At 51.1% G+C, this 21,191-nt stretch overlaps 7 protein-coding genes across 7 annotated transcripts; 6 read left to right on the plus strand and 1 right to left on the minus strand.

Moving 5' to 3' along the window:
* Positions 1-1,316: 1,316 nt before the first annotated feature.
* On the plus strand, positions 1,317-2,009 carry N0V96_001005 (uncharacterized protein; the record flags this gene model as incomplete). The annotated part of the gene is made up of 2 exons (XM_065756100.1): positions 1,317-1,535; positions 1,863-2,009. 2 exons carry the CDS (start codon positions 1,317-1,319, stop codon positions 2,007-2,009), a joined length of 366 nt encoding a protein of 121 aa, XP_065615340.1.
* Positions 2,010-3,120: 1,111 nt separating this feature from the next.
* On the plus strand, positions 3,121-6,491 carry N0V96_001006 (uncharacterized protein; the record flags this gene model as incomplete). Its single annotated transcript, XM_053195332.2, has 8 exons — positions 3,121-3,211; positions 3,273-3,494; positions 3,593-3,792; positions 3,862-4,404; positions 4,533-5,073; positions 5,289-5,617; positions 5,723-5,900; positions 6,136-6,491. The coding sequence occupies 8 exons, from the start codon at positions 3,121-3,123 to the stop codon at positions 6,489-6,491; spliced, it is 2,460 nt and encodes an 819-aa protein (XP_053047302.1).
* Positions 6,492-7,858: 1,367 nt separating this feature from the next.
* N0V96_001007 (uncharacterized protein) lies at positions 7,859-9,302 on the minus strand (the record flags this gene model as incomplete). Its single annotated transcript, XM_053195331.2, has 3 exons — positions 7,859-8,149; positions 8,294-9,066; positions 9,182-9,302. 3 exons carry the CDS (start codon positions 9,300-9,302, stop codon positions 7,859-7,861), a joined length of 1,185 nt encoding a protein of 394 aa, XP_053047301.1.
* Positions 9,303-10,364: 1,062 nt separating this feature from the next.
* On the plus strand, positions 10,365-11,655 carry AMT6 (Glucan 1,4-alpha-maltohexaosidase; the record flags this gene model as incomplete). The annotated part of the gene is made up of 4 exons (XM_053195330.2): positions 10,365-10,418; positions 10,478-10,567; positions 10,634-10,729; positions 10,792-11,655. 4 exons carry the CDS (start codon positions 10,365-10,367, stop codon positions 11,653-11,655), a joined length of 1,104 nt encoding a protein of 367 aa, XP_053047300.2.
* Positions 11,656-13,041: 1,386 nt separating this feature from the next.
* Positions 13,042-16,798, plus strand: N0V96_001009 (uncharacterized protein; the record flags this gene model as incomplete). The annotated part of the gene is made up of 8 exons (XM_065756101.1): positions 13,042-13,069; positions 13,171-13,535; positions 13,611-14,017; positions 15,092-15,217; positions 15,308-15,945; positions 16,012-16,032; positions 16,088-16,546; positions 16,665-16,798. 8 exons carry the CDS (start codon positions 13,042-13,044, stop codon positions 16,796-16,798), a joined length of 2,178 nt encoding a protein of 725 aa, XP_065615341.1.
* A 1,674-nt stretch (positions 16,799-18,472) lies between these two features.
* Positions 18,473-19,127, plus strand: N0V96_001010 (uncharacterized protein; the record flags this gene model as incomplete). Its single annotated transcript, XM_065756102.1, has 3 exons — positions 18,473-18,553; positions 18,617-18,931; positions 18,984-19,127. 3 exons carry the CDS (start codon positions 18,473-18,475, stop codon positions 19,125-19,127), a joined length of 540 nt encoding a protein of 179 aa, XP_065615342.1.
* Positions 19,128-19,919: 792 nt separating this feature from the next.
* Positions 19,920-20,285, plus strand: N0V96_001011 (uncharacterized protein; the record flags this gene model as incomplete). Its single annotated transcript, XM_053195327.2, has 1 exon — positions 19,920-20,285. The coding sequence occupies one exon, from the start codon at positions 19,920-19,922 to the stop codon at positions 20,283-20,285; it is 366 nt and encodes a 121-aa protein (XP_053047297.2).
* Between the last annotated feature and the right edge of the window lie 906 nt (positions 20,286-21,191).

A 21,191-nucleotide genomic window follows, 5' to 3' on the forward strand; every position in this document is an offset into this window, starting at 1 on the left:
CAGACCACAAAGGATCTGGTTTGAGAGCGTTACGCCTAGTCCTAGCATTATTAAGGAGCTGCTGATCTCGGACACATTGGCTGACTCGCCTTTCCCCAGTAGGGAAAAAACGTGCTTCCTTCGTGGTCTGACAATCAAACGTTCAAACCCTATATGTATTGGCACGCCTAGACCGAGCATGGAGGTGCGGCCGTTTGCACGCTTCGGCGCGGGGAATAATGTCCGCAGTTGATCCCACGCGGAGCACTCCCGTTGCATTTTCCCCGGGATCTCGGCACCGGGGTCACTATGCTGTTGCCAGGATTTGATGCGAGAATCCTTCCCCCTTCCCCTGGAAGCTAGTGGGACTCGCCGGCGGTGTGGATACAAACGCCTCAGCCTCGGTAGCACCGACACTGGCTTGGCGAAAGTTTAAGGTGCAGGAGGATTTCGTCTGACCCAGGTTGTTGAATAGTGTCACGGAAGGACGGGCTTTACTCCATGACGTGCTGCCGATATTCATATTGTTCCTGCCCGCTGCGGCCCGTCATGAGGCCTGTCTGTCTCTGATGTGTCTGATGCGGTTAAGAAATACTTCTGCAGCTTCCTGCAAGTTCAGCGCCTGACTGCATTCCGTACTTTTTAGTCTTTTTTTTTTTTCTTTCCTTCTCGCTATACGGACCGAGTGCAGATTGTGCTCTGAGTAGTTTATTTACAGTTGCCGCCACCATGAACACCATGAGCTGCGAGGGTGACATGAGGTCTCTTTTGATGGCCCTAACAGTCAACCCGGCCGAGCGGAGGAGAACACAAAACAGACTGGCAAAGCGAAAGTCCCGTATGCAACCTCAAAACCAACATGCCTTACCCTGCCTACACCCTCACTTCACTATCTTTACCCTCACTCCCAGCCCAGCCCAGTCCAGCACATACCACAGCACATGCCATAGCACATGCCACAACACCGTCCGTTATCATCCATCCAATAGAGAAAAAGAAACGTTTAGAAACCAACAATTCGAGCTATTCTAGGAGCAAAGGGAAAGAGTGCCGCAGCAGCCGCCGCAGCAACGAGCCATGTCGCGTCATCATCCACAGCAACATCAGCAACAACGACGAGGAGGTCAAGAAGCGCTTCTTCTTCACCCCCAACGGTCACAGCAAGTGTGCTTACGCGTCTTTACGGTACCATTGTCACGAGAGTCTGTGCTAATTAGATTCTGCAGGACCTCACATACACCGCAGCACTTGCCGATCCGTTCGGTTCACTTCAGACCCCGCCGCATGAGCCGACCCAAGACTTTGGGCAGGCAGCAGTAATTTTCCCTGCTTCGGAAATGGGAGTGTCTGGAGAAGCTGCTCCACGGACGCTGCAACGAAACGCCGTCACTGATGACCTTGACGCGAGCTCATATTCAGCGGGAATCCCCCACAGCTTGAACACTGTCGAGTTCATTGAGCCGTGGACATTAGACGCCAGCATGACACTCATGACACCAAACAGCAGACACGAAGACATGTCCGACCTTTCAACAGAAGATATCCTTACATTAGGGGTAAGTTGTATAACTCACTTCATCCTACCCTCATTTTCCTCAGAGCACAGATGAGGATTTCTTATATAAATACTCATCCGGAATCTCTCACATTTCATTTTTCTGCCCCGAATCTCAGCGTCCATCAAAAATTCCATCACTTCACATCTCCATTTGCTGACAATACGGGGAAAGTTTTCGAGACCAACTCAAGGAAGCCCTTTGCATATTGCGGCAACACACGGCCACATCAACGTGGCTAAAACGCTGATCCTCCACGGTTCGGATGTCAATGCCGCGGATAAAGCTGGGCTGGCCCCGATTCACTACGCGACACAAAACAATCAGGGTCCCATGGTGACCATGCTTGCGGAGCATGGAGCTGACGTCGACTTCTTGGACCCGGACGGTTGCACGCCTCTCTACAGAGCGGCGGAAAGTGGAAACAAAGCAATGGTTGAGCGTTTATTGCGACACGGAGCGAAGCTGAGCTAGGAGTGTAACAGAAACGGAAACAAACGACTCTGGCACGGAGTTAGAGTAGCATGGGAAACGGAGGAGTCTTGTTAAATTGGGTGGCTATCTAAGTTTACTGGTGTAGAATAGGCCTGTTATCAAACATGTTCACAAATCAAGGCCATTCTATACGTGTTACTCAACCCACTTCTCGTGTGGTTCTGAATTGCATGGTGACCCATGTGTGCTAAAAATCTGGGTCATTCTGATGTCTGTGCTCTTCGGTCAGCCTCAACCGTATCTTGGACGTTACACACGCCCAGGTCACCAGAAAGACCAGACATCGAAGTCATGTTTAACTTTGTCTGCCCATGTAGAGAAGCTCGTATTGTGGAGCAAAGCATGCCGTGGACCCGTCTTAGTTCTCACGAGTAATTTAGGAGACGTGCGATTTCAGTATCTTAGCCAAGCAAGCAGCGCCAAAGTATCAAATCAGCACATGGGAATCTTCGCATGGACATCTAGCCCAGCTCGGTAGATACACGGACTCCGGATGAACGTAGGAAACGGTTGATGTCTTTCGATCATTCGAAGTTGCTGAGCTTAGAGAGCAACTTGCTGAACAGAGGAGGGCGCCCGAAGACGGAGCTTCTCTGTGGGGCCGGCCGCCGCAACATCGGAGCCAGATTGTTTTCATCCCCCTGCAGCCATGGCTTTTCAAACATGCTGACGATGCAGCGTCTGTCACAACAACGTGTCTGGTTAGCATGCGACTGTAATAGAACACTTTTGAATTATGAGAGGGAGTGAAGTCACGTACACATATCCGTAGACGTTGAGATGAACGAGGTGTTCAGACGCTGCACAGACGCCCGCACGGATGGATCATGAGATGACTATGCGTCCAATCTGACCTTCGCTTTTCCAGCTGACGAGACATTCCCAGCGCCATGTGAATGGCAGAAGGAAGAAAACCAAATCAACAGTATTTTGGATTCAACTTCGAAGTTCCTGATAGTCCTATAGTATTTATTAAAGAAGCTCTGGGCCGGATTTGTGTCTTGGGCATCCATTCTACCGGCAAAGTAACACTTTTGCAACATTCAATCGAAGACTGCGCATTGTTAATTGCTGAATACTTCACACAAGCATGGCGGAACAGAGCTTCAACGAGCAGCTTCTGCAGCTGCTGGCTGCTACACGAGATCTCCACTTGAAAGACGAGCGTACACCTAACGGTGGTAAGTGTCCAAATGTCCATATCCCCTGTTCATCGCTAGACAGAACTGATGCCCAGATTAGGATCGTCGGATGTAGAGACCGAAAGCTCCGAGCACCCTCTGGTTGTTCTTTCTGCCCTGGCAGCTAGACTGCAGCGAGATGGCAAGGAGAAAGAGGCGAAAACAATTCTGCAGGTCGTTAGCATCGCCACGGCGTCCCCCGACTACGGCGGCATGGGCTTGACCTGGAACGGGGAGTTAAGCGCAACGGACCGCAGCGAGTTGATTCTGCTCACATCAGCATGTAAGCATACTTTCTTTCCTCTGCTGTGCCGCGAGCTACTGGTCCACCCCTGATTTTGCCGCACTTATTGGATGAGAACTGATCATAATCTTCATCAGGGCTCGAGAGTCTGAATTCCAGCGATCGACGGGGGGGACCGATCGTTCCCCTGGTGAGCCGGCCTGCCGGCCGTCGCCCCATGAATGTTACAGAAAAGATATTCGCGCTGCATGACGTGACTCGCACAGGATGGGTCCGAACTGGGGACACAATTAGAGTTTCTGTCGACTGGATCATGGCTAGTGAGGCTAGCTGGCATGTATGTTTACACTTTACCCTGACCTTCAAAACCCCCACAGGCCCAGACGGCTTGCTGACGCTGAACTAGGGCATGCTTCAAGTGTACAACAAGCTGGGAGATCCCGGAATCTTTTCGAATTCCAACTTCTGGCTGGCCGGCGATCATGTGGTTGATCCAAGGCTGATGGATACACCCCTTGTACAGAAGCTGGTCGGCGAAATGGACTTTGCTCGTAAGAAGTTCAAGATGACACAGTTCCAGGGCAACAACTACACCATCATGCACACCGAGTTCTACCGTGAGCGGGCCCAGCCAGGTCAAATCATCATTGGTTCGGATTCGCACACGTGTAGCTCTGGGGCCGACGGTTGTCTTGCGATTGGACTGGGTGCAACCGAGGTCACAATGGCTCTCGTCACTGGTGAGATCTGGTTCAAAGTTCCTGAGGTCGTCGAGATCCACCTAGTGGGTAAGCCCCAGCGCGGAGTCGGAGGTAAAGACATTATCCTCTATATTCTGCAGCAACTTAAACGCAATACGGTGGCTGCGGATCGGGTTGTTGAGTATACAGGCCCCGGGTGCCGATGGTTGAGCTCCGACGCCCGCTTTGCCATTGCAAACATGACTACCGTAAGCAGCTGCCTTTGCTTTTACCCTTTTTGATCTCACCGATTCGATTCCTGTTTATCCCGCCGGCACAGCATACACACTCTTGGCACTTTGCACTAAGTTTCAGGGTTGGCTAACCTCAAAAGCAGGAGTTTGGTGGTATCACAGGGATATTTGTTCCCGACGAAGTCACCAAAGACTTTATCGATGCCCGTAAAACAGCCCATCACAGGACCGCATCGTACTACTTCAAGCCCGATGAAGGATGCTCCTATGCGGAGTCACATACTATCGACGTCTCTCTGGTCGAGCCTTTTGTGGCCAAGTACCCGAGCCCCGACGATGTAGTGCCAGTGTCCGATGTGGCAGGTACTCACCTCGATGGCGTCTTCATCGGCGCTTGCACAACAGCGGAGGAGGATCTTGTCATGGGCGCGCTTGTGCTGCAGGCTGGCCTGGACGCGGGAAGGAAGCCGGTGGCCCGGGGAGAGCGCCGCGTCGTCCCCGGTAGCCGCCCCATCGCCGACTACCTTCGAAAGACAGGCCTCGCAGACATTTACGAGAGAGCGGGCTTCATCATTGGCATCCCTGGATGCAGCTACTGTGTTGGTATGGGCGCTGACATGGCCAAACCTGGGGAAGTCTGGCTTAGCAGTCAGAATCGCAATTTCGAGAACCGTATGGGCAAGGGTAAGTCTCGTGGAATATACTCACGATCGTTCTTATTTCCCTGTCTATCCCTTTTGGGCCAAAACTGCCCGCAGGTGTGCCCCATTTCCAGGTGGATCCGCGAGCAGTTGTGTGATATTGCACAAGAGACCCCTCTTAAGACCCTCTCGAGACCCAAACTCAGCTGACAACGAATGCAACGTTGGGCAAATGTAAACTAACAAATGGCTTGACAGGGGCTATCGGCAGTTTGGCGTCCGCTGCAACGGTGGCTGCGTCGTCTTTCGACATGGCTGTCACTTCTCCACAAGATCTTATTGACCTCATCCCAGCGGATCGATGGGCCGCCGTCAAGGGTAAAGGATCCCTTGCCGACGGTATCCTCAGCCAACCGCAATGGGTGGAGCCGCCAGGCCAAGACGCCGAAGAGGATGCGAACAACATCGCGGAGGATCAGGGACCCAGCCCGTCCGGTGAGGACGAGGCGGCCGACCAGGCTAAGCCCGGCTCCGGGACCATTAGGAGTAAGATCTTCCGTCTAGGAGATTTTGTTGACACCGATGCGGTAAGCCACCTTTCCCTTGCTTTGCCTCTGATTCGTGAATTGCACATGAAATCAGCAAAAGAGGCGCAGAAGAAACATTGTTCTAACGGGCCGTCCCGCAAATAGCTTGCGCCGGCACAATACCTTCTCACATCCAAGAACAACGAGGAGCTCGGTACTCATTGCCTTGAGTTCACCAACCCGGAATTCCGGCAACTCGTTAAGGAAGGTCATAAAGTCATTGTTGCTGGCGATGCGTTTGGCTGTGGATCTAGTCGTCAAGAGGCTGTGCAAGCTTTACTAGGTGCGTCGGAGTCTCATTCCCTCAATCCTTTGCATGTTCCTTTGCCCATCATATGCCCCCTCGCTCTCGGTGATTCTTACGGCCGCACTGTCCGTCAATGAGTTCGTCCGCCGGCGTCAATGATTCCCCGAAGTGATCATCATCATCATCACTACCACCATCATCATCATCCTTCATTCCTTCGTTTCGTTCCTTCGTTCGTAATGGTGGGCTGACCTGACATTACTCTATGTAGGCGTCGGTGTCGAATGTGTCATTGCGAAGGCATTCGCATTCATTTACAGCCGAAACCAGCCGTCCTTGGGTCTGTGGGGCTTCACCATCGACGATCCCTTGTTTTACGAGAAGGCGCAGACAGGAACCAACATTGAGATCGACCTGGATCGCAACGTGCTGACTGTCGACGGCGAGACATTCGAATTTCAGTTGTCCGTGCTCGAGAAGAAGTTGACCAAGATGGGGGGCATGACGAATGCCTTCAACCAATTTGGCAAACGCATCTACGACGTCTTGACAGGTCGCAAAGCCTCACAGGGCGGTGTCGCAAAGGAACTCAAGGCTAAACCTGCCCAAGATGTCATGGCATGGTGAGCATGCACATGTGGGTTCTACGGATGGTGGAGGGGCCGGTGGAGGGGCGTGGATTTATGCAGGGTCTTGACCCGGGATTCAGCAGGGCATGGAGTTGAACAGGTCGTGCCATACCTAGTGTGCGGAGTATGTACGGATAGGAGTACGACGGAGTAATAGATTGTCGCCGTATACCGTACGGATATTAGTGTAGCCTCTCGCGCGAGCGCGCGCTACGCCTTCGGTGACTGTCAATGATTCCGGTGTTTGTGTGCTGGCAGCTTGGCATTGAAAGCCCCATCCTGAATATTGTGTTCAGCAGTTTCCATGTAGGTTTGGGCGCGACTATTGACATTGGACAGCGATGACCTCGGTGTAGAAACCCCTGGAAGGCTAATTTTGGGGTCCAGGCCCATACCCAAAAGACCCTTACACCATCTTTGGTCAGCAGCGGCTGCAGACTGCATCAGTAAGAGCCAGGCACCCAGGGCAGACCTCAAAGGCCTAGAATGGCTGTTGCTAGGGTTCAGACGGGGAAGCCGGGGCCAATTTCTGGCCATGCTGCATATTTCGCATGGCATTTCTTGATCGTAAGCAGCTGTGGTACGATATAGGCGGGTGAATGACTCGAGCTAATACAGCGGCTATTCATCGGAAACTGTATTCCACGTCGCCAATACCTTATGTACTGTGGCAAAGGTATATGTGTTTCTGCAAGCGAGGGGGACCTGCGAAACAGCGGCCGAATGTGCGATCGCTTCGTACCCATAGTAAGGTAGAATGATTCGCCTAGGTGATGTCTGTAGAGGAGTATTGCAACGCTTGGCTACCTGCTCTAGAGACGACTTTCTACTTAACTTGCCTGAATTTAGTGGGTATCCTGACTACACGACCAGGATACCCTTCCTGGGTAATGTTTGCGCTGTCACTCGAGATCATCATAACACATTTATAGGTAGATCCAAGACGGGACAGCTATAATACTACAAGTCCTCAAGACCCCCGCAAAACGAACACCCCCGTAACCAGAGCATCTTACTCGTGAATCCATCTCCTGAAATCACGATATATTACCCAGTCCCTTGTAGATTTCACCTGGAGTTGAGCATTCCTTGGTAGGTTTCAAGGGGACGCCCACCGGCCCAGTTTTTAAGAAACAAAGCACACAGCAACGCCCCATACGTATTCGTACTCCGTATTTCGAGTGGAAATAACCCTGATGGGCTTGGAAGTGCAATCTATCTTGAGCAATGCGCAACTCTATCCAACTCTACCCACTGGCCGCAGTCGGGGTCTATCCGCTTCGTGTGATACCTACGAATCGTAGGAAAAAAAGGAAGAAAAAAGAACGTGAGTCGTTCGCTGTCTCAAGACGTCGGTACCGAGAGTTACTCCGGAGACTTCGCTGACCCAGTGTTGGTGATCCGCTCAATGTCATTGCGCAAAGCATCGCCATTGAGTTCTTCTACCCAACCCCACGGCTCTGTATACAGGCCCCGCTTGATTCCTTGCAACCTGTCTGTCAACCTGGCATGAGCGGATTGCGGAGACTGCGCATCGACGGTAAACGCGAACCGCTCGCCAGTCGACTCGCGCTCAATCGCGCTTACGGGCACCAGCGATGATGCGGTACCGACGGTGTAGACTTCAGAAAACTCGCCAAGCTCAGTGAACGGGATCTAACGCCATGGCGCCGGGACATTAGCGGTAATCTCCCATAAAACTCAAAAACTTCCGCCGAGATTTTGGTCCTCCCCCACACGGAACGTTGAAGGGAGCAATTGGCCCATGATGGTGGATCAGACAAGAAACTCAAAACTTACGGGACGCTTCTCAACTTTCCATCCAAGTTCCTGGGCAATTTGTCCCACGCTGTTAACCGTGATACTTGGGAGGATATGCTCGTCTTTGGGAATGACCATCGTAGGCGGAGCTCCAGTCTCCGTAGACTCTGCCTTGATTCCAATGAAGCCACTAGCAGAGAACTCGTGGATGAAGGACTGCGTCTCGGCGTCTAGGTGAAGCGTCAAACCGTAACCTTGCTTTCGCGCCCGCCCCATGATGGGAATGGTGGGCCCGTAATTCCCACCGACTTTGAAGGCGCCGGTGCCTTTCGGCGCCGTACGGTCGAATCCCTCCACAACCAACGCTTTGAGACCCGTTGCTCCGTACAGCAGCCCGACCGGCGTGACCAAGACGGCGAACGTGTACTCTTCCGCCGTGTACATGTTCATGGTCGGGCTGCTTGCGAAAACGACTGGACGCACATACATGGAGCATCCGCCCTCGAAGGGAGGTACAAAGTCGCTATTGAGTAGAACGGCCAACCGCACCGATTTGGCAAACAAGTCGGCCGGGATGGCCGGAATGTCAACGGCAGCGGCAGACCGGGCGAACCGGGCCGCATGGCTCGCTAGGCGGAAAAGCTGGACGCTGCCTGACTCGCTGCGAAAGACGCGTAGGCCCTCAAAGGCTTGCTGCCCGTAATTAAGCGCCGGGGACAGGCCGTGAACTTTTAGGTAAGGCTCCTGCACCCAACGCGGTTGGCTCCAGGCGCCAGACTTGGTTGTAAATGTGCATTCGATGTGACCGTTTACTAAGCGCTGTTATTACCACCAATTTAAACCCAAAAGCTCGTTTAGCAGGTGTCATCGGTTGCTTCATGTTGGTTGATATCAGACCACAGTGACCCCATTGGCAATCGAACTGACCTTGGAAAGGCGTAAAACCGATCTTGTTCCATTCTACGTCTGTCTTCGGCGGACGAACTGCGAAGAGGATCTCGCTCTCGCTCTCGCCAGGCGCTGAAGAATATGCGGGAATAGAACCCATGGTGGTAAATGTTTCGTAAGAGAAACGGGGATGGATGTGCCGATAGCCGGTAGAATAGGTCGTTGTAGAGAATTCGTTGTGATAGAATAACTGTTCAATTCAATAATGGAAGTTAACCAAAGCGACGATAGTCACCATTTGAATCATGCTCGAATGGGGCTCTATTAAACTACATTCTAGGTTACGATAACGAGATGCTAAGTGCACTTATTTGCACCCTCAAATTGGTTCTCGTCGATAGCTGACTGTCAGCGTCTGACCACAATCTCTAGCTAGAACATTTCCCGCTTGACCATACAGCTGAGGGAGTCTTACAACGCGTTGTCCGGCGCATCTGGAACGCCACTTTCCGGAGTAGTAATACTCTAGCCACACTATCTCATTGAGCCCGTCTCCAGTCTCAACTGGCTGTGCCGTATGCAAAGTCCCTTGGCTTCACGCGCTGCTGTGTGGTTCCCTTGGGGCGGCCGTGTGGGCCTGGGGATTTAAACTTTCTCGGGGTTTTGTGACACGGTCACACGGAGGAGGCCTCGGTACGTATGTATAATCAATATTTTCTTGCCGCCGAGTTCCGATTGACCGAATCAAAGGGGGTGTTGGCGCGCCAGGGCCAAAAGGCTAATCAACCCTTGCTTCTTCGTTGGAACATCGTAAGACGGTTGACTAGCCAGGACCAGGGCCATATGCAAGGTCAGCAAAATCATCATACTCGCAGGGCGGGTGAGCCCCTGATCTTCGGATAGATTCACATTCCCGTCACATCCTCAGCCTGAATGCACTGTCTTCTCTCTCTGTCACTGGAACTGCTTACCTCCAATGCATTGTCCGGCAGGCAAGCAGCGTCAACATCATGAACCCCAAAGTGATGTCTGGCCGAGCTCGGCTCGAAGGAAACAATTGCAACACCAAACATGAGAATAGACAAACTCAATTGGGAGTCAAGTGTATACTTGAAGAAGGAAAACGCGATCTAGGTCTCATTCAAGAAGATTCAGCAACTTTGCGCAATTGTTTCCCCATCTAACTTTCCAGCTGAACGACAGAGAAAATCGATTCATCAAAATGTCTACTTCGTTTAAGATTGTTGTCTTTGGTGGAGATTACGCCGGGCCAGAGGTAGGCTCACCCATACACCCTTTGGGATGGATGAATCCCGTCATTAATCATAAATGCAGGTCATGTCTGAGGGGCTTAAGGTCCTTCACGAAGTCGCTCTCCGCCACCCCGAAATCAAGTTTAACCTGACGCATCATCCCATAGGCGGAGTATGTCGACGTCGAACCTTCTGCCAACCCGCGTATTCTTGGTCTTTCTAACTCTTTTTGTCACAGACATCATTTGATCTTCACGGAAAGCCGATCCTTCCCGAAGCTCTTCAAGATGCAAAAGAGGCCGACGCAATCCTGCTAGGCGCAGTCGGTGGCCCTGTAAGACACCCATGCCGGCGATCGCCCTCAATGAACCGTAGTGCTGACCACGAGCTACAAAGAAATGGGCTGGACAGGTTCCTTCCGTTGAAGCCGCGAGTCTCGGGACTCTGCGCCGCGAACTAGATGCGTTTGGCAACTTGCGTCCGATCAATTTCCCCGCCCCATCTCTAGTCGAAACGTCACCAATGAAGGCCGACATTTGCAGAGGCACCGACATTCTCATCGTTCGCGAGCTTACTGGTGGCATTTACTTTGGGCACCGAGAGCGTGGAGATCTCATTGCCAAGGATACGGACCAGTACACCTATGAAGAGGTAGCGAGAGCAGCGCGGCTGGCTGGTAACCTGGCGAGGTTGTCAACTCCTCCCAAGCCTGTCATCAGTCTTGACAAGGCGAACGTGCTCGCAGCTTGCGGCAGCTTTTGGCGTCGTGTCGTCACCGAAGTTTTGAGCAAAGAGTTCCCCGATGTTCGTTTCGAGCATCAGCTTGTGGACAGCGCTGCCATGACCCTGGCCTGCAACCCGACCAAGCTCAACGGCATCGTATTGACAAGCAACCTATTTGGCGACATCATTAGTGATCAAGGAAGCGCCATTGCTGGCAGCATCGGTCTCCTCCCCAGCGCTAGTTTGCGAGGCATCCCACCGCAATCTGGCAGCAGCATGATCAAGGGCTTGTATGAGCCAGTTCATGGTTCTGCACCAGACATTGCCGGAAAGCAGTTGGTAAATCCTGTTGGGATGATCCTCTCTGTTGCCATGATGTTCCGTTACTCTCTCAACATGCCCGAAGCCTCTGATCTTATCTGCAAGGCAGTCAGCGACGCGATTGAGTCTGGTGTCCGGACTTCGGACTTGGGGGGCACCGCGACAACAAGCCAATTCGGCGATGCAGTGGTCAAGATCATTTCTCATCTTCCTTAAGAGGGATAAGCACAGTAGTTGTAAGCCAAGGGGCATGGCTAGCGCCAAGAACTACGAGACATGGATGCAAGTATTGGAATCAAGGATTCGTAGACTAGATACAGAGGCGGAGGCATGGCAGGATAGAAATCTGCTCCCGCGCGGTTACATTGCACTATATCACCTAAAATGCACACCATCTGAAAAGACTTGACACTCTGGACTCTATCTTTAAAAGAACGTACGGGTACATCGAGTCTTCTTGATATTATTCAGAGCTTATTTCCACGATCAAGACTCAGACAGTGATTCCCACGTTTAGTAGACAGAGTCGGGGAATAGCTTAAGTTCATGTCAACAAAATCGAGGTTGGCGTGATCAAGAGACGGACCAATTGCCCATCCAAAGTCCGGTTTCTTGTTAGAACCAACCTGAACCAATGACTTGTCAAAGCTTCTTCTGAAAAAAGAAGTATTGTCACCACAAAAGCTCAAAAGTTCGCTGACCGTCGTCACATTTCAGACCCCCTTACCCCTGTTGCACACGTTTCTCGTGTTGGTTGGATAGTGGTCTGTTACAACTAGACCCGCTTAGACGTGACCCTCGGAGGGTCGATGGAGGGTCGATCATGCCGAGTCGCCGGCAGCGCTGGATGGGGGACGCGTCATTTGCGAGACACAGAGGTCGACCAACTTGCTTTCACTCTAGGCACCAGCCTTGGCACCCTGAGCTCTCGGAATGTAGTTGATGCCGCTATAAGATAGATTTTTACGCTAGTACCCAGCATCTTTAAGTTGGATGTGGAAGCCAATTTGAAGGATTTGGTAGATAAAGTCTTCAATAATATTGAGTGGAAAAAGCAGCCGACTTACATTTTCTAGACCCATCGAAAATTAGTGCGAATGCCTTTCGGGTTGCTGTAAAAATTCGCACTTGTTCATCTTCATCTTTTTCTTTTTTCTTCCTTTTCCTTTTCCCTTGACCCTGCCGAAGCAAGCATAATGTTCCCAACACCAACGCTGACGATTCGGGACGATGGCGATGATGACCCTCCGAGAACAGATTGCACGAGTGCAGTGCCGGGACCAAACGGAGCGGTTCCTTGGGACGCTTGCAACTCAAACTACAATTTCCATCCCGAGTTGACACCTGCTATTGCAACGGCTTCGATATTTGGTATTCTGACGTTAGTTCATCTGATCGAGGCGATATGGTACCGAAAAGTAAGACGATACATCCAAGACTTCCCTTGAATTGTTCTTCTCCTTCCACAAAGAGCAACGCAACCATCGAAATACTTATGTTAGTGGAGGGTATGTATACTAACATTCAGTGTTGCATAGCCTTTCACATGGACAGTTCTTATGGCGGCAAGCTGGGAAATGGGTGCATTCATTCTTCACGCATATGGCTCGCAAGATCAACAAGCCCAAGGGTACGCCACGGGCCATCAGGTGCTATTCCTGTTGGCTCCTGTATGGCTGAACGCTTTTGTGTACATGACATTTGCACGAATGGTTTACTTCTTCCGACCAGGCGGGGAGCCTCGAGTATGCTACATCCCGGCAAGATGGCTGGGGCGCATCTTCGTTGTTGCCGACATCGCCACATTTATCGTGCAGGCCACGGGAGGTGTCATGGCTGGCCCCACAGTAGAGCCTAACACAAGAGCAAAGGGTGTCAAGATTTACATCATCGGCATGGGTGTTCAAGAGGGCTTCATTGTGGTATTCTTGATGCTGATGGCTCGCTTCCATTATCGCGCCATACAAATGAACAAAGAAGACGTCTATGGACTGGAGGGCGGCTCATACGACCGGGAGGATGAAGAAGGCTACATGCCACGACGAAATTGGAAGGCCCTCCAATTCGCACTTTATGCAGCTTTGCTTGCAATCACGGTTAGTCCTACCCTAATCCCCGCCCTCCGCAATTCCTGTAGCTGCAGTTTAACTGACAGCTATGGGCATGCTAAGGCCCGCATCATTTTCCGTCTCGTCGAGTTTACCGGAGGCATGACTCCTGAGGAGAACCCCATACCTTTCACGGAAGCATACGCGTATGCCCTAGACGCCTTCCCCATGATGTTGGCATTGCTTATTCTCGCCATAATACATCCTGGGCGAGTCCTTCAGGGTACGAATAGCGAGTTCCCCAGGAAGGGATGCCGACAGAAGCGCAAGGAGAAAAAGGAGAAAAAGGCGGTAAAAAAGGCAGCAAAAGAGGAGCGCAAGGCAGCCAAGGAGGAAAAGAAGCGAATCAAGAACGACCGGAAAAAGATGAAAACATATGGAGAGGTACCTGATGCAGAACCGGATAGCTACGGGATGGGGCTGATTGATGGGCAGAACCACGAGCCCATGCGATATGCAGACTACGCTAGGTACGCCAGATGAATGATGATCCCAAGAAGTTATGACCGGTTGCAATTATTCACATTGATCAGATAATCAACATCGTTGTGTACTCATGTGTACATGATTGCCCGCTTCTTTTCCGTTTTCTCCACGACGCTCCTATGCGTTAGTCGTCTATTACCCATGGGACACAGCTCCCTACCAATTACATAGATTGACCACAATGCTCAACTTCGCTTCATCGATAGAATTAGATCTGACCCAACTGAATCCGCCAACAATACAAGTAATTTACCCCAGAAACCTCGGTTTCAAGAACACACCCAAAGTCCGCTTATTCATGAGAGGCGTTACGGTTGCTTGCTGAAAATACCGCCGCCGCATCTGGAATGGATTCTTCTTCAGGTTCCTTCGCTCCCTCTTACGACTTGGCACTCCCCTTACAACATTGAATGCAACGTACGCTATCCATGTAGGTGGCAGATTCCAGACTTCTTACGAATACACGTCGTAGCTGACAGTGCATATGGATAATGGATCCCGATCCTGGCACATTTGAGAGACCCGAGGAGGGGGTACCCCTGGTGGATCTGTCAATGCTTTTGAGTTTTGTCTGTGCATGGATGTCATCCCGAATCTCGGGAATGACACGAGAAGTAGACAACTTGTTGATGGGAGGAACTGATCATGGCCTGAAGTTTTGGATTCTCGCGCAATAGTTTTCGGAGACCTCCAGGTCGACGCTGATGCAGAGTCAGCGGAAGAGACTGATGCATGGTTCAGAATAGGTCAACACGCATCTAAATAAGCAGCAATATCATGTCAACAAGTTAGTGAGAGGTCATCGAAGACTGGGTCAAGACATCGATGCCTTCCAAGACCGTAGACATGCCTTTCCTGATACTAGGCTCGGCGCTGCCATTTGTGGCTATTCTCTTTCTTCTTGGAGTCTTCTTGTTCCAAACTTTGTACCGCACTTTCACGGGAGGTCTTTCAAAAGTACCCTCCGCTCACTGGACATGCTCTTTCAGTCCCGTTTGGATTCTTTGGCAGCGTTATCATGGAAAGGAGTTGAAATCTGTTCTCGCAGCTCATGAAAGACTGGGCAAAATCGTCCGAGTTGCGCCGCAAGAGATCAGCATCAGCGACTATGAGACTGGTGTTCGTCAGGTCTACAACGCCGGATTCGAAAAGCCAGGCTACTTCGACTTCTTCCAATACTATGGGTAAGTGCTAACTGCAAATCCGATCGGTACTCAATCTGATCTCGTCAAGTTGTGACCATTTCACGTGCTGACCTGGTTGTGTCTTACTAGACAGCGGAACTCTTTTGCCAGCCGGAGCCGAGCCGATCATGCTGCATGTCGCCGACGAGTCTCCTCGTCTTACTCCAAGACGACGCTTTTTGCCTCCGAGACGCTGAGCAAAGTAACTCACAATATCATGTACCAACGTCTCATCCCAGTTCTTCAGCATCACTCTGCACACGGACAACCAGTAGAGCTCCTGAGACTCTGCTATGCCTCTGGGCTGGATATGCTCAACTGTTACATTCTGGGTCTTTCCAGCGGGCCCGATTTCACCCGAAACCCCGAGTTGACAGAGATGTGGCTGGAGCATTACGAGAACAGATACAGTCCTCAGGGTTTCTGGCTGCAGGAACTTCCCAAACTCTATCACGGGCTTCGGAAAATCGGGCTTGATGTGATGCCTCGTAAGCATTATGAATCGACCGAGTGGATCGAGAACTGGATGCTGGAGCATTGCGACAAGTCTGAGGCAGTCTATCGACGCATGCAGAACGGAGAGCAGCCCCCTGCGGAAGACATTCCAGTTGTGTACAATCAACTACGAAAGGCGATGTCTAACTTGAAAGATGGTAAATTCCTCGATATGCAGGCGTCGGAAGAGCTGTCTAGAATCTCCATCGCCAGCGAAATCTTTGATCACATGTGTAAGGTTACCCAACTCCTTACTTTGCGATGATGATTTGTTGCTAACGAAATTCTGTCTATCGTAGCCGGCGCTCGCGAGGTATTTGGTAAGCTTCTGAAATCTTACTGAGACGTTTTCCGCCTGCTGACTTGATTTTCTAGGCCTTGTTCTTGCCTACGCGGTCTACTATCTTGCTCAAAACCCGGCTCAGCAAGAAATGTTGAAGCATGCGGTTGCCGGACTTGGAATGCACGTAAACCAAGTCGGGACCAATGACGCCAATAGCCTGCCTTCACCTCAGACTATTGAGTCAATCGCATATTTGCAAGCTGTCATAAAGGAATCTCTGCGAATGAGACCTAACAGCACCCCGCTACCACGCATCACACCTCACGATAAGTCCGTGAGCATCTCGGGGGTCGATGGTATCCCAGCGGGTACTCGAGTCAACTGTTTCCAATGGTTTCTGCACCGTAACCCAGAGATGTGGACACAGCCGAATGCCTGGGTTCCTGAACGCTGGTTGGACCCGAATGGCGCAGAAAGGACCGATATGCCCCCTCTCTGGGCCTTTGTCACCGGTCCGAGGGCTTGTATCGGAACACAACTGACATACTATCGTAAGTATTTCCTTCCCTTGATAAAGATGTGTGTAACCTTACGTTGAAATGTCAATACTCTCAAACCAAGTGGACTGTTCATATAATCTTCCTAGCAAATGCTAACGCTCGCTCTTAGTGTTCGGATATATTTTGGCTGGTCTGTTCTCCAACTTCAACGTTCAGATTGCCCGCCCTGAGACCTACGGCCGCCACACGCCTGGATCTCTGGAAGACGAACTCTTCGTCTTGATGACACCTATTGCTGCATAAACTAAGGGAGGAATCGTAGTTTAATACATTTCCCTCCACTAAGGTATCTCAGATCGGTGTAGATATCTGGTTGGCTGCCTATCACATGCCTTTTTTTATTTTATTTTTTACGCAACCTGGTTTTGAAATAGCTGAAGAATGCTGGTTGCACGAGATTTATTGCGTTTAAAAAGACTGAGGATAGCTGAGCGCTGTAGACATGATTAGGTAGAATGAGTACCAATACGCCGCACTGGAAGAAAACTTTGATATGTCACTCTTTCGAAGTCCTATCTTATTGGAATACACTCTATGTTATTTATAAAGTTCTCGAGGGACCTAATGCCTGATGGCAACTTGAATGACACATAGCGTTGCCCCGGACTACGCAAATCCCCCTGTGCTGTTGCCATCAGGAATGCCAATGACTGGGAATCATGGGGGTTTATTAGCGATCTTCCTCTTTGACAAAGAAGGTAAGTAGAATGGCGTCACAAAGGCTTCTCTATGAATGCATCAAAGTAACCTTAACTAGCTGGGGTGGCATCAGTAAGCTATGCGTACAGGAAGGCCTTCCTGTGATGAGTCAATGATTCCCATTATGCCTGGATTTGTAAGATGAGTGGGTACCCAAAAAGGATTCCTTGTGATACCGGCCGCCTGCACAACGTCAATACTAGATAATTACAGAGGGGTTGGTTTAGGAGGAACCGCCGTCGGCCTACAACATCGGTCGATGCATGTCAGAAGTGACTGAAGCAATGGCCCCACCTCGTTGGCCTGCCTTTTTAGATGGTCTAACTATACAGTAAGGAGTTTCGTGCCACCTAATTCGATATAAATCATTGGACAATAATCGTCGCATTGACCAATTGACGTTGGTGTTGTAGACTTGCTCGTTCACGCAAATAGCCTATTGGAGATTGCAGACCACCGAACGGGCGACGATGTTGGGGCGTCAGAAGAACTCCATGATTATCATCAGTGAAGTGAAACCTATTTGAGCGGAACGGCTTTACGGTTTGCAGCAATTCCGCGGCAAGAGGAGAAATCAAATGATGGCTTCCTACCTTGACTTCAGATGGATATTACCTTAGTTAACGACACGTTGGTTAGCATGTATTCCTTCTGGCTGGCGCTGTTTGTACTAAATAGTCTAATTTGAAGTTATTCAGCCGAGCACGACGAATGCATTTTTGCCCCAAAAACGATCAACGACGTCGCAGGGATTATTAGGGCTGACATTCGGCCGGTGACCCCGAAATGTCAGCTGCGGCTGTATGTAGTATGCAGTGAGACAGCCACCAACTCACACTACGACCTCATGAAGGCCAAGCTGAACCCCCTTGCCTGCCATCTTGAGGCTGGAGGCCGTGCACAAACCCCGCCTTATTAGAATACCTTGAATCTCCATTGATCGCGAAAAGACAGCCAACGCTCAGATTCGGGAGTCAATGCCCATCTGCACCTAGCAACATGGTTTCTATTGCTCGTGGTGCTCACAAGCGCTTGATTGTTTGTTGCGATGGAACATGGATGGATTCGTTAGGTAGCAAGGGGTAAACAGGCCTTTGTCTCCCTTAACAGCTTCATCGTCCGCTAACCCGCACGCAAAGCACGGAGCCGCAATCCAACGTGACAAGAATATCTCGCGTCCTTCGGCGAACCTGTCAAGCTGGCACCCATCAAATCATTATGTATCACCCTGGTGTTGGCAGCTCAGATAGCGCAGTCGACAAATTCACAGGCGGACTCTTTGGGGTTGGACTTGACCAGGTAAGGCGGATTGCGACTTATCATTTTCTTCCTAGACCTCAGGGGATGCTGATGCTGTCGCAGGCCATTCGTGAGGTCTACAACTTTATTTGTACTAATTACGTCGATGGGGACGACATCATTCTCATAGGCTTCTCCCGTGGTGCTTTCACGGCGCGCTCTGTTGCCGACATGGTTGCGACGGTCGGCTTGCTGACTCCTACGGGCTTGGATCATTTCTACGCCATCTTTGAAGACTATGAGAACATGGGCGGTTCTGATCGTGATCCGAGTCTCTTCTTGGACCCCGAATTACTTCCCTACAATGGCGAGAGAGGAGCAGCCAGGGCTAAATGGGAGAGGGATCGGAAATCACAGTATGAGAAATGGCTTGCCAAGGTATATCCCGCTGAAGTACCTCTTCTCCAGACGTAATACTGATAGGGTGTAGAATGGCCTCACAAGGCACACATACGAAGATGCAAATGGCGTGCACGAGATCAAGATCAAGGCAGTTGGCGTATGGGATACCGTCGGCGCTTTGGGCATTCCCCCGGCCCCGGTCATTGGCCTTCATGGAACATCAGATCAATAAGTCTTTCCCTGCTGTGACCATTCTGAAATTGAATACGGCTAACATAAAAATTTCTACGTGGAAGTTCAGCAATACCCAGGTATCCGACCGCGTGGAAAACGCATTCCATGCCCTGTCCCTGGACGAACCCCGGTTCGCATTCCGCCCTGCACTCTGGGAAAAGCTTGAGGGCAACAAGACCAATCTCCGGCAGGTTTGGTTTCCAGGTAACCATGCCGGTGTAGGTGGGGGATGGCATGAGCAACAAATCGCCACCATCACTCTAGCTTGTATGTAGCTCATACAATGTGGTGTGCTTTTTGACAGAAACTGACAGAAGAAAAAGGGATGTGTGATCAACTATCAAGTGTTGGTGTAGAGTTTAACCCGGGTCGTATGTCAGACATCTTCACTGAGGGACTTCGGTTCTCAGCTGGCCACCCATTCTCCTACGTGCCCAGCTCCTGGTCATCGTGGCTCCGGCCGAAGCAACAACTGCCGTGGGCGAATCCTAAGATATGCCCGGTAAAAGCATCGAGCATCCATCGGGATGAGGCTGAATGTGATGGAAAAGATCGTCATCCCGCTAGTAGTTCAGAAGAGCTCTGGAAAACCGCTCGTCCGTGGGGACTAGGCCAAATCCGATATCCGACGAGCCGCCTCCAGACCTGGTCAGGAACCACAGTCCGGCACCCTGGGACCTTTATGCGTACGGACCCGGAAACAAACCAAGACACGCACCAGCCTTTGCTCAACACCAACGAGAGAATTCATAGTAGCGTGCGGGTCCGATTGGCTTGCCAAGGCCTTGCTATGGACGATGACGGGGTCTGGGATTGCAGACCTCTGACTAGAGCCGATGATGGGAGTGGCCTATGGAAGCTGGAGCGCGGCTCCGGGCTTGACGCCTCTGAGGCAGATAGCGTCAAAGACGGCAAGACCAGGGAGGTGGATCTTGACGCAGAGGGAGATGTCTTGAAGCCTTATCCGGTCGAGAAGGAAGACGGCCAATGGAAATGGGTGTCGGCCAGCAAACAGACCAACGCCTTCCCGCAGGCCAGTGTGCTGCCCGAGGAGCCTTTGACGGGATACTGGGAACGGAAGTTGCTCGCTTTGACTGCGGGAAATCCCGACGTGTGGAGGTGGGCGGAGGAGAATCCACCCTTTGGCTTGATCTAGTTCCATTCTGTCTCAGTCGGTGGCATTCGGGCAGAGTGGGCGGCAGCCTCGAGATCACGGCGAATGTGACGAATACGGTTGAATGTCTTGCACTTGATTTTACCGCTCGAAAGGCCAGCAAATCAGACAACCTCCCCTTGCAAGTGATCGCCATGGGAGCACGAGTGATCGCCATACCGGTATTGTGTAACATGCGTGCCTGCGTGCCTCCCGCCTGCTTGGCTATGGGGTCCTCCACAATGTCGGCCCCATCCCATTGTTCAAGAGTTTCCAGAGTGAATTTGTTGCTCAGTCTTTGCCCGAATTCTGCTCACCGTGCACATAGACTTTGACCGGCGTTATTGGTACCGCCACCATCGCGATATATTGACAGTTGTACGATCCCCGATCAGATTTCCCGCATTCTTGAGGATGGCTGCATGCGATACGAATTGCGCAATTCCGTCAATTCTTGCGCCTATGGGGCGGACTACTGCGGCTAGCTAACGGGAACTACCGATGGACTGGCAAAAGGGAGCCTACGCCGTGTCTCTGGACAGGATGAGACATCGGCGGACTTAGGCTTGTCCTACTTGACCAGTAACGGCCTTGTACAACCTGACGAGACCTTCTCCCGTCTCAAGCCATTTCTCCGGATGTTCTGTGATCCATCCCGCTGGGAAGATGTCTCTCTGATGGCCCAAAGGTTTGTTGTCTCCCAGCCCAGCCTGGCAATAGAGGTGATGAAGGTTTGGTCCTTTGGGCAGTTGACAACGGCAAAATTGATTCCAGCTATTGACTGCATTCGTCGATCAGCCATAATGATGTTGTCTTAATTGAAAATATCGCGGGATTCAGCAGGACTGAGAAGCATAAGACATCGGGTATAAAGTGAGTCAAGATTTCCTTAAAGGTTCAGTTCTTTCG

Source organism: Colletotrichum fioriniae (assembly GCF_027942845.1).
Source record: "Colletotrichum fioriniae strain IMI 355084 chromosome Unknown scaffold_1, whole genome shotgun sequence".
Taxonomy (NCBI): domain Eukaryota; kingdom Fungi; phylum Ascomycota; class Sordariomycetes; order Glomerellales; family Glomerellaceae; genus Colletotrichum; species Colletotrichum fioriniae.